Source organism: Bombina bombina, chromosome 6 (genome assembly GCF_027579735.1).
Source record: "Bombina bombina isolate aBomBom1 chromosome 6, aBomBom1.pri, whole genome shotgun sequence".
In the NCBI taxonomy this organism is placed as follows: domain Eukaryota; kingdom Metazoa; phylum Chordata; class Amphibia; order Anura; family Bombinatoridae; genus Bombina; species Bombina bombina.
In genome coordinates, this window is record NC_069504.1 from 280,094,053 (window position 1) to 280,106,525 (window position 12,473).

At 34.5% G+C, this 12,473-nt stretch overlaps 1 protein-coding gene across 1 annotated transcript in view; it reads left to right on the forward strand.

Moving 5' to 3' along the window:
* The window catches only part of HAL (histidine ammonia-lyase), a 62,731-nt gene extending 55,319 nt beyond the window's left edge, over positions 1-7,412 (forward strand). Inside the window, exons 16-19 of the mRNA XM_053716880.1 lie at positions 759-893; positions 1,490-1,598; positions 1,699-1,768; positions 6,508-7,412. Coding sequence (XP_053572855.1) covers positions 759-893; positions 1,490-1,598; positions 1,699-1,768; positions 6,508-6,648 — 455 coding nt within the window. The 3' untranslated portion in view covers positions 6,649-7,412. The remainder of the gene's footprint in view (positions 1-758; positions 894-1,489; positions 1,599-1,698; positions 1,769-6,507) is intronic.
* The last annotated feature ends 5,061 nt before the right edge of the window (positions 7,413-12,473 follow it).

Here is a 12,473-nt window from a genome sequence, read left to right on the forward strand (position 1 = left end):
AAGAATCCCAAATATAGACTATATAAGTAGACATACAAATTAAAGTCAGTCAAGAACAACTTCATCACATGGGACTTTGGGATGGTTATTGAAAAGAAATATGGTTGTGTTCATGTTAATTTGTAACATGAGCAGATTTAATCTAGATACATATGGATCATGGACTCAGTGTGATTGCATTCTAGGGTATACCATCTCAGGAGGATATTTATGAGTAAGGGGGCATGTTAATTCCTTATTTCAGGTCTTGGTGTATAAATGAATTGTATGATTAGTGGAGGCTAGTAGTAGGTAATATGTTAATGATAGATTATGCAACACAGGCTTTATTGTTTATTTATTTTAAATGCTATTTTTGTTATTTACTAGGAATGTGGAAATTATTACCTCATTCCTTAAAACTGAAAAAATCAAAATGTTTCCACAGTCTAGACAGACCCCATGCAAAGCAAAATAACTAATGCATTACACCATAAAGCAGCACTTCCTATTTATGGTGTAGTGCATCCCTTTTAGCCAATTACAGTCTGGCCTTTGGGGAAGCAACAGAACATAATCCTAATAGCAGTTTATGTTAAACCTTAGATTTGTGTGTGTGTGTGTGTATGGATGGATAGATAGATAGATAGATAGATAGATAGATAGATAGATAGATGTGTGTATGTATATATAGGTTATTAACTCTATCTTTGTTTTAAATTACTGCAAGGTCATTTTGATCTAGTTCTTTCAAACCTTTTGTTTTCTTCCCACTTTAGTTTCTGAGAACAAGGCATTGTGCCATCCTTCATCAGTCGACTCGCTCTCCACCAGCGCTGCTACAGAAGATCATGTATCCATGGGTGGCTGGGCGGCCAGGAAAGCACTAAGAGTCATTGAACATGTAGAACATGGTATTAATGCTAAAGCCTTAAAATAATCTAAACATTAGAAAACGTTTGCATCAGGAAACATAAGAATTTAAACTACTTGCTTTCATATTAAAAAAAGAATAAATTGTATTTATATACAATGATACAAAAAAGCTGTAATTAATCTCACTACTTCAAGGGACACAAGTAACATTTTTTTTCTTTGCTGCATCTTAAAGAAGGCATTTACAATGTAGTACAGTGCAGGTTTGTTTTTTGCAATATGGATGCTCATGTACTGATAAAAAAAAAAAAAAAAATTGAGGCGTGTCACTGCCAACCAATAAAGCAGTGGGAAATCTGCAATCAGTCCTTACGTCCAGCTGTGCTTCCTGATTCATGAATCAAAATAACTAATTTTTACTTCATCTTTATTAAATAATTGACATGTTTAAAATGTTTCTTTTATATGCATTATTGGGCTTTTTTTTAGCATGTTTTTCCTACTCTAAATGTAATCAGAAATACTTATTTAATGGTATAACTGTATTACGCTATTCAGGCAAAATTGAGTTATTTGTATGAATAGTGATACAGCAAGTAAGAACCCTTGTTCAGTTGTGGAATCCTTCTTTCAGTTCTAGCTATTGAGTTGCTTGCTGCCTGTCAGGGGATTGAGTTTCTACGCCCACTCAAAACCACAACTCCACTGGAAAAAGTCTATGACCTTGTGCGCTCTGTTGTCAGGTAAAAACAAATAAACAGATTCTCAGAAGTTAGTGTTTTGAAGGACTACTTCAGTTGATAGTTAATGATCAACAAATGTACTGTTCTTCTCTTCCTCCAGACCTTGGATGAAGGATCGATTCATGGCTCCAGATATAGAAGCAGCTCACAGGTTGCTTGTTGACCTGAAGGTTGGTTATTGTAGCATAGTCAAAATGTTAAACCTCAATTTTCCAAATTATGTTATAGTGGCCTTGAATAAAGCCAACTCTGAAAAAACATTAGAATCTAAATATTATATTTACTAATCAACACTTCTTTTTTTTTTTTTTTACATTTAATTTATGAATTACAATTTTTACAGAAGAAAAAAATATTCAAATGCACTTTTTTTTTTGGAAAATTAAAAACATAACCAAAAAAACACAAAGTATATTTATTAGTTTTAAATAAATTCTATATTGTTTGTAAAGTATCACTCGTAATCAAAGGATCATTAAAAACAGTGGAATTGCATAACCAACAAACATATAATAAAGACAATGCAATAACACATACTCTGTATTTCAAATGAGCAGCAGACATTTTTACTGAGTGTCAGTTACTTCAGTTCCCCCGTATCATGTGACAGCCATCAGCCAATCAAATGTGTGTGTATATGTATGTATGTATGTATATATATATATATATATATATATATATATATATATATATATATATATATATATATATCTCTAGCTACTTCACTAAAGGTATTTGTGTGACTTACTTTTGTTGTTTTTCATAGCAGAAAAACATGTTCCCAATTACCCATGGCAAACACTGTTTTACCCTCTACTTAGAAAAACATTTTAGCAGACAAATAAGCCATCTCTATGTTTTAATATTGTATATTTCCTGGTAAATCTGGTAAATATTAATTCTCCCTTATGCTGCAAAATTGCTTTAAAAACCCATCTACTGTAATGACAACTTCAAGCTCAATTATTACCCTAATAACCTCAGCAACACCTCAGCTGTTCTTAGCCATACTCAACATTCCTCATCATTCAAACACCAGGAAACACCTTTGCAATACTTATGATAATGGATTTGTAAGCCCAGACTATCTTAAAATAAATAAAGGTCCTCTTGTTTGCTATACGTAATAGTTCATTTTATACTTTTTTTACAATTTGCATAACCCAAAATTGAAGATGTTACACTTTTCTTTAACGCATAATAAAATTAAAAGCAAGAACATATTGGGGTTATTAGTTAAAGGGCTGTGTCATGTGACCGGTGAAAAAGCCTTGGTCAGTTGCTCAGTTTTGCATATTGATGAATGTGTTCTTGAAAGCTGTAAACCCCAGGAAGACCTTACAACTGTCCATTTATTAAATTGCATTTACTTCATGGTTAGCCAGCACTGTCTTATTGACCAGTACACTGGTTGCTCCTCAGTTATATGTTGCTTCATATATAATATATACATTCTCTCTCACTCTCACTCTCACACACACTCACACTCTCTCTCACACTCTCTCTCACTTTTTTTTTTCCTAGAGAACCTACAGTGGGTGCATTATAGCTTGAAGCTTGTCTGAATTTTCAAATGAACCTGGAGTATATTTTGTTTTAATTCAAAGGCCAAACATTTGCAAAGGACTGTATGCTTTAATATGACATTTATATGTTTTATATACATAGTTTCTAATCATTCTACAAGTTGACCAGACTAAAAATCTCCTTAAATAGTATTTATATTGTGGAAAAACATTCACCTTGATTACGAGTTTTGCGTTAACAGGGGTGCGGTGCTAACGAGCAGTTTATGCTCACTTACAGACAGCGCTGGTATTATGGGTTTTTACAAACCCGGCGTTAACCGCAAAAAAGTGAGCGAAGAGCAAAATTTTGCTCCACATCTCACCTCAGTACCAGCGCTGCTTGCGGTGAGCTGGTAAAACGTGCTTGTGCATGATTTCCCCATAGGAATCAAAAAAGCAGCGTTCTGCTTCTAACGCAGCCCCATTGATTCCTATGGGGAAAATACATTTATGTCTACACCTAACACCCTAACATGAACCCCGAGTCTAAACACCCCTAATCTTACACTTATTAACCCCTAATCTGCTGCCTCCAACATCGCCGACACCTGTATTATATTAGTAACCCCTAATCGTCCCATCCGGACACTGCCGCCACCTACATTATACTTATGAACCCCTAATCTGCTGCCCCCAACATCACCGAACCCTACATTATATTTATTAACCCCTAATCTGCCGCCCCCAATGTCGCCGCAACCTAACTACATTTATTAACCCCTAATCTGCCGCCCACAACGTCGCCACCACTATAAAGTTATTAACCCCTAAATCTAACCCTAACCCCCCCTAACTTAAATTTAATTTAAATAAATCTAAATAAAATTAAAACAATTCACTAAATTATTCCTATTTAAAACTAAATACTTACCTATAAAATAAACCATAAGCTAGCTACAATATAACTAATAGTTACATTGTAGCTAGCTTAGGGTTTATTTTTATTTTACAGGCAAGTTTGTATTTATTTTAACTAGGTACAATAGTTATTAAATAGTTATTAACTATTTAATAACTTCCTAGTTAAAATAAAGACAAATTTACCTGTAAAATAAAACCTAACCTAAGTTTTAATTGCACCTAACACTACACTATAATTAAATTTAATTACCTAAACTAAATACAATTAATTACAATTTAAAAAAAATATCTAAAGTACGAAAAAAACAAACGCTAAATTACAGAAAATAAAATAATTACAAGATTTTTAAACTAATTACTTACTCTAATCCCCCTAACAAAATAAAAAAGCCCCCCAAAATAAAAAAAGCCCTACCCTAAATTACAAATAGCCCTTAAAAGGGCCTTTTGTGGGGCATTGCCCCAAAGTAATCAGCTCTTTTACCTGTAAAAAAAAAAATTACAAATAACCCCCCAACATTAAAACCCACCACCCACACAACCAACCCTACTCTAAAACCCACCCAAATCCCCCCTTAAAAAAACCTAACACTAACCCCTTGAAGAATTCTATCAGCCAATCGGAATTAAGGTAGAAAAAATCCTATTGGCTGATGCAATCAGTCAATAGGATTGAGCTTGCATTCTATTGGCTGATTGGAACAGCCAATAGAATGCCAGCTCAATCCTATTGGATGAAGATAGAAGATGCCATCTGGATGAAGACTTCTGCCCGTCTGGAGGACCACTTCTGCCCGGTTGGGTGAAGACGTCTCATGGTAGGGTGATCTTCAAGGGGTTAGTGTTCGGTTTTTTTAAGGGGGGATTGGATGGGTTTTAGAGTAGGGTTGGTTGTGTGGGTTTTAATGTTTTACAGGTAAAAGAGCTGATTACTTTGGGGCAATACCCCGCAAAAGGCCCTTTTAAGGGCTATTTGTAATTTAGAAGAGGGCTTTTTTTATTTTAGGGGGCTTTTTGGGGGGCTTTTTTATTTTGTTAGGGGGATTAGAGTAGGTGTAATTAGTTTAAAAATCTTGTAATTATTTTATTTTCTGTAATTTAGCGTTTGGTTTTTTTCGTACTTTAGATATTTTTTTTAAAATTGTAATTGTATTTAGTTTAGGTAATTAATTTAATTATAGCGTAGTGTTAGGTGTAATTGTAACTTAGGCTAGGTTTTACTATTTAATAACTATTGTACCTAGTTAAAATAAATACAAAGTTGCCTGTAAAATAAAAATAAACCCTAAGCTAGCTATAATGTAACTATTAGTTACATTGTAGCTAGCTTATGATTTATTTTATCGGTAAGTATTTAGTTTTAAATAGGAATAATTTAGCTAATTATAGTAATTTTCTTTAGATTTATTTAAGTTGGGGGGGGTAGGGTTAGACTTAGATTTAAGGGTTAATACATTTAATATAGTGGCGGCGACATTGGGGTCGGCAGATTAAGGGTTAATAAATGTAGGTAGGTGTCGGCGATGTTAGGGATGGCAGATTAGGGGTTAATAATTAACTAGTGTTTGCGATGCGGGAGTGCGGCGGTTTAGGGGTTAACATATTTATTATAGTGGCGGCGATGTCCGGTTCGGCAGATTAGGGGTTAAAAATGTTATTTTAGTGTTTGCGATGTGGGGGGCCTCGGTTTAGGGGTTAATAGGTAGTTTATGGGTGTTGGTGTATTTTTTAGCACTTTAAGAGTTTTATGCTACGGCATTGTAGTGTAAAACGCTTAACTACTGACTTTAAAATGTGGTACCAGTCTTGACAGGAGAGGGTGTACCGCTCAATTTTGGTCAGACTCGTAATACCGGCGTTATGCAAGTCCCATTGAAAATATAGGATACGCAATTGACGTAAGTGGATTTGCGGTATTTCTGAGTCTGGCCAAAAAAGTGAGTGGTGAGCCTGTCATTTCAAGACTCGTAATACCAGCGGGCGTTAAAAAGCAGCGTTGGGACCTCTCAACGCTGCTTTTTAACCCTAACGCACAACTCGTAATCTAGCCGATTGTCTTTTAAATCCTACTTGGCTGTGCTATTATAAATGTAATGTCAATAATGCAAATTGTCTCTTTTTTGCTGACTAAGGCCTAGTTTCCATTGAGGTAGTAATGTTTGGAAACTACTGGTAAAAAACATTTATCTCCATTAAAGTCTTTGGAGAATTTTTATGTTACTACCAATTTCCAAGCCTTGCCACCTCAATGGAAACTTGCCCTAAGTTGTTAATATTCTCTGCAGTTCAACTGGTTGATAAAAGTTAATTGGGTTTAATAGCTCATAGACGCTGTTCATTTTCCTATTATATTAAATATCTGCTTTGCAAAACAATGATCCCAAAGTTAGGAAATAATCTGCAAAGGTGTACTCTTTATTAAGATGGTAGTTTTGCACTTTTCATAATGTAATCATCCAAAAACTGTTTTTGTATTACAGATATGGGATGTGGCTGTACCCTACATTGAAAAATACAGAAGTGAACACATTCCAGAATCCAGACCAGTTTCTCCTACTGCTTTTTCAGTTGATTCTATGTCACTGAGTAACTGTTCCCTGACTGATCACAATGAGTCATAATGAGGATACTTCAAAATGATTTATGTTCACCTTAAATTGTGTAATAGAGAAAAGGGAGATTTTGAAAGTGTATCACACGTTTGAAAGGTTTAGCTGATCCATCAATTTAATATCTCTTTAACAAATGCATGAACAGAAACAAGATATTCTAGAAAACTATACAACCAAGCAAAGTCAACATTTGAAAAGTGTAGAACCTCTCGCTGTAAAATGTATCAGGCAAAAAAGGGAAGTTTTATTGAATTCCATGAAGAACTCATACGGTTCATTATGCAGCATGTGATTAGACACCTGTCTCACACATGTAGATTATTTTAAGAGAATGCCCTCATTTTTTTTTCAAAATACATTTTAATAACCTTAAATACATAAATACAATTTTCGACCAAAACAATGTTGATAAAACCTGATCCACTAAATACAATGTAAAGAATGTGGGCATATCGTAGTTTATAATGTTGTAAAAATGTTTTGAATGTTCAGTCCTGGATTTTTGGTCCAGTTAACATACAATGTAGTGTACTGCTGTCTAATTAAAGTGTGTCCAGTTGCTGTCTAAGTATAAGAACCATCCATAATATGGTGCTCAGATTTCTATAGTAATAATTACTAGACTGTAAAATAGTCCAGTATTCTGGCAGGAAAATCTAAACTTTGTGTACTGTACTATATCTTATGTATCTGTTCTATTATACAACTTATGTGTTTTCTGTTACAAGCCTGTGAAAATAATAGCACATAAATAAAGCCAGTCATTCTTGAAATGTGGTTTCCTTTCTTCCTTTAATATTAGATTCCAATATTAAGTAAATACAACAATAAATAGAAATTACAAAGTCAAGAGGAAGATAAAAATTAATTTTCATGTCTATAACATTATTAAGAACCAACAGAGTCGAAGGTAATTGGAGGAAATCTACTGTTCTCTCCTTACTAGTAAACAACAATTACTATATGTTCTGTTGCCATATGTTTTTATTTATGTAGAACTATTTATAAATTATGATTAAAGTCATCAGTCATGGGGGTGGAGCCAACTGCTGAAGTGGATAGACGTGTACTGAGGGAGCTCCTGGTCTTAATATAGATTTTAGGGATATTTCTACAATATTTGTGAACCACAACCTGAATCCTTATCTGAAGTTCTCCCTAACAAAGATTTTGGTGACCCTGGGTGCACCTGTTAAATCTGTTTTTATGTCTTATGTGATTCAGCAGCACCACAAGGCTGGCAAGGGAACGCACTTGCAGGAAAACTGCAGCGGTCTGTTAGCGGTGATTGACTGCTTGGAGTTAAAAGGACACTAAACCCAAATTATTTTCTTTCATGATTCAGATAGAGCATGGAATTTTAAGCAACTTTCTAATTTACTCCTATTATCAATTTTCTTCATTCTCTTGCTATCTTTATTTGAAAATGCAGCAAAGTAAGATTAGGAGCCAGCCCATTTTTGGTTCAGCACTTGGGTAGAGCTTGCTGATTGGTTTGCTACATTTAGCCACCAATCAGCAAGAGCTACCCAGGAGCTGAACCAAAAGTTGGCTGGCTCTTAAGCTTACATTTCTGCATTTTCAAATAAAGATAGCATGAAAACGAAGAGCATTTGATAATAGAAGTAAATTAAAAAGTTGCTTAAAACGGCATGCTCTATATGAATCATGAAAGAAAAAATGTGGGTTTAGTATCCCTTTTGGGGATGGGGAAAGTCAGAGCAATTTTTCCAAGGCATATACTAATGATTACCTGTGACAATTATGGAGCCAGCTGCGTTTATAGCGGCTGAACTTGGCAACATCTTAGATGCATATCAAGCTGTCTCTAACTATTATAGTTATTTTACTATAGTCTCATGTAATTTATATAGCTAACATGCAAGATATATATGCTTGTAGGCTTGCTACTTCTCAACACTTCAAAGGATTAGCTATTACAAAGTATATTAGTTTCCTTAAGGGTACACTAATGTTGTTAGCCTTTCTGTATTTAATGATTTACCAATGCAGACCCATATGGTTGTGCTTATTTATAGTCTATTTACCCAAATTATATTACTAATCTAGTTTATATTCTACCCGTCACCTTATGTTTTTAAGGTAGCTTTTATGCTAGAGAGGCATTATGTTTGGATATATTATCATGCAATATCCATACTGCCCATGAAACATATCTAAACTACTAATTTCCCCAGTTATGTAATAATAGTTCCTAATATGCCTTGTATGCTGGGAAAATGATACCCTTTACTCTAATTGTATTGAGATGCATCTTAAAGGGGCAATCTGTGCTATTTTAACTTATCAGACAGAGATCTTCCCTGTTGTTCTCTGGACTTCTAGTTGTGCCGCCAATGGCTGAGATGGCATGACCATATACCTAGATAATCTCAATAGATTTTCCCAGCATACATTTGTTTAACTGTATATTTGGGTGAGTTCTATCCCTGTTGTTAGACACTGTCTACAGTGGCCATCAGTCACCTGTTTTGAACCCCATTGAAAATCTCTGGTGGGATTTGAAGAAGGCAATTGCAGCTTGAGGTCTTTGCTTATGAGGAATTGGCTAAAATTTCTCAGAAATGCTGCCAGAAGCTGGTGTCTGGCTATGTATCTCGTTTGCAGCAGGTACTAACAGCATAAAGGTGCTCTACTAAGTACTAAAGATGCTTGCCATGAAGAGGTTGAATAATTTTGCAGAATTCATAAAAAGTTGCATTTTCAGTTGAATTTGGGGAAGGCTCTTGAAGCTTTCATTGTGTTAAGCTATTTCAATTGCTTTTGTTTGATTAGTTTATTGCACACAGCTGAAAGTCTGTAAATTTTGACAATAAACCTGATTTGCAATGGGGGTTGAATAATTTTGATTACAACTGTACCTACTCTGGTCTGCACATTAAGTATCCCCTTATAGTTTGATATTATACTGTATAGCTCATTATCTATATGGCTCATCATGTATAATCTACTTGTCGTACTATGCTGGCTCCTGTCTAATATAAATTGTGATAGGTATGTACATTTAAAAAATAGTTAGTGAGGGGTGCAAAGTGCTCTGAATTTGCATCTATGTTCATTATTAGTTTGGGTCCATAATAATTCATATAAGAACTTATTATCTATACTATAAAATAAGCAAAATGAGGTTCACCATTTGACTCCCAAGAATTGTCTCCTTTTTTTAAAGACTACCTCCTGTAGCTTTGCATCTTTCATATTACTGGAAGGTCCAAAAGTGCCTTGTGTCATTTAGAAGGTATAGTTTGACTGGCAAGCTTATGTATACAAATATTCCTGATACACGTCATGTGTATTTATTGGTTGTATGCCATGAAACCATTGTTCTTTATCATTTTACTGACATATATTGTTTATATGCCTTGAATTGAACCTCAATAAAAAATAAAAATAAAAAATCATCAGTCACAGTTTATGGGTACTTCGACACATGGCTTTATAGACTAGGAGAGATTTATTGATATTTTTTTCTGATTTGGTGCAATATAGGTTTTATTTAGGAAAAAAAAAAATCTAATTTTAGAATGTGTCTGCAGGTTACACTGGGCTTAAAGTGAATGAATAAGTGCCTGTTTTTTTAAAAATATTTTTAAAAACATGGGCACTTTCATTCATTAAAATTTACATTGAAGTGTTTTTTATTAAATACTTATCTTTTTCTTTTGGAAAACCAGACCGGTGATCCTCCACCCACAGCTCCTCTGTACTTAACACCGCAATGACAAAACCGGCTTCCTCCAATCGTTACAAGCACCCCAAGGCGTCCAACTTGTTAGCATATCGATGACGAAACCGGCTTTCTCCAATCGTTGGGTGGCCTAAGTACAGCAGGAGAACCGGGCGGAGGATCAGCGGGCTGGTTTCCATAAAGAAAAAGGTAACTATTTAAAGAAAAAAAAAAATGCTTCAATATAAATGTTAATGAATGAAAGTGCCCCTGTTTTTAATCGTATTTTTCATTCAAATTTTAATTCACTTTAAACTTAGAAGTGCTCTTTAAATGATGAATGGAATGTATTTATGTGAATAGCCGATACTAAAGAGACTTAAAAATGTAGATAAGAACATGCTATATATTTTATTTTTGTTAATTGTATTTAATCTCTGTGGTTAAATACAGCTAATTGTACACCTAGACGCAGAGCATTGTTGCTCGTGAGGATTTAGCTAGCCAGGACTGGCATGCAGTCATAGTCACCAGCTGTGTCCAGCACAGGCGCATGCAGGGTGCATGGCTTTAACTATGTGGTGGACCTCTTTTGTAGGGGTTAAACTTACAGTGTAAAAGGTTATTTTATTTAAAAATGCTATACAGAAAGTGTATTTCATTTTTCCCTTTTATGTTAAAGGGACAGTTTACTTGATTTTTTTTTAATGTTTAAAAATATAGAGGACAGCTTTACTACAAATTCCCCCAGCTTTGCACAACCAACATTGTTATACTAATATACTTTATAACCTCAAATATCTGACTGTTTCTAAGACCCTACAGGCCGCCTCTTATATCAGTGCATTTTATTAGCTTTTCACAACAGACAGTGCTAGTTAATGTGTGATTATATATATATATATATATATATATATATATATATATATATATATATATATATATATATATATATATATATATATATATATATATATATATATATATATATATATATATATATATATAAACGTTTCCAGGCAGTGAGCACTCCAGAAAATCAAATAACAACGGCCTTGGGTGCAGCAAAAGCACAAAATATTCCCAGATAAAGCGCACTCCACAGGCCTGTGGAGTGCACTTTATCTGGGAATATATATATATATCATTGTGCTTACTCCTGTGGAGTTATGCATGAACCAGCACTAATTGGTTAAACCGCAAGTTTATAAAAAGCACTGTGATAAGGGGGGCTGTCTACAGAGGCTTAAATACAAGGTAATCCACAGAGGTAAAAAGTATATGAATATCTGACACACATTCATGCTTTTTTATTCTGGGAGCAAATAACACCAATTCTACATGTCTGGATTTATCTACCACTTCTATCCAACACCGTCGAGGGAGGGGGAAGCCTCAGTCTCACCCCTGGTGAGACTTTTGTTCAACACTTTAGATCAAAACTTTTCCTTTCTACTGATATGATATCAAAGGATGTCCTTTTCCCTTACAAGCTGATACCTACCAATATCCCCTATGGCTAGAATCCCACCTTAAGTCGCATTTATCTCACAAAACTGTAAAGGCCTCATCTCTCCCACTAAGTGTTCTGTTGCTTTGAATTACTTTAGAAAACTCAAAGGGGGATGTCATTTTTTATACAGGAATCTCACTTTCCTAACTATTCAGAACCCAAGTTCTCTTCAAGAGAATACTCAACTAGCTATTTCTGTTCCAACACAAAAAATTAAATGGTGTAGGCGCACTTTATACAGCAAAATATACATTTTCAACTTTCAGACAGGTTTGACAACCCTGAAGGAAGATACATAATTTTGATGGAATTGATGTTTAATTTTATGATAACCTTAATCAGTGTTTATTCCCAAACAACAACCAAGCAGTTTTTTTCTCTAAGGTTTGTAACAAAATTATTGAAACCCAGAAGGATTGTTCCTTGGGAGTAAGCTCCGTTACTAAAAAAAATCTAGGGACAAGATCTGGAGAAATCTGGATACTACTACTCAAATAGACATATGGCGACTTTATCATCCTAGGTCTTGCAGTTATACCTTCTTCTTCTCATTCAAAAAAATCCTATTCAAGGATTGATTATTATTTAATTAATCACTTGAACATAGGGTTAGCGTCTCATTCGGAAATAAAC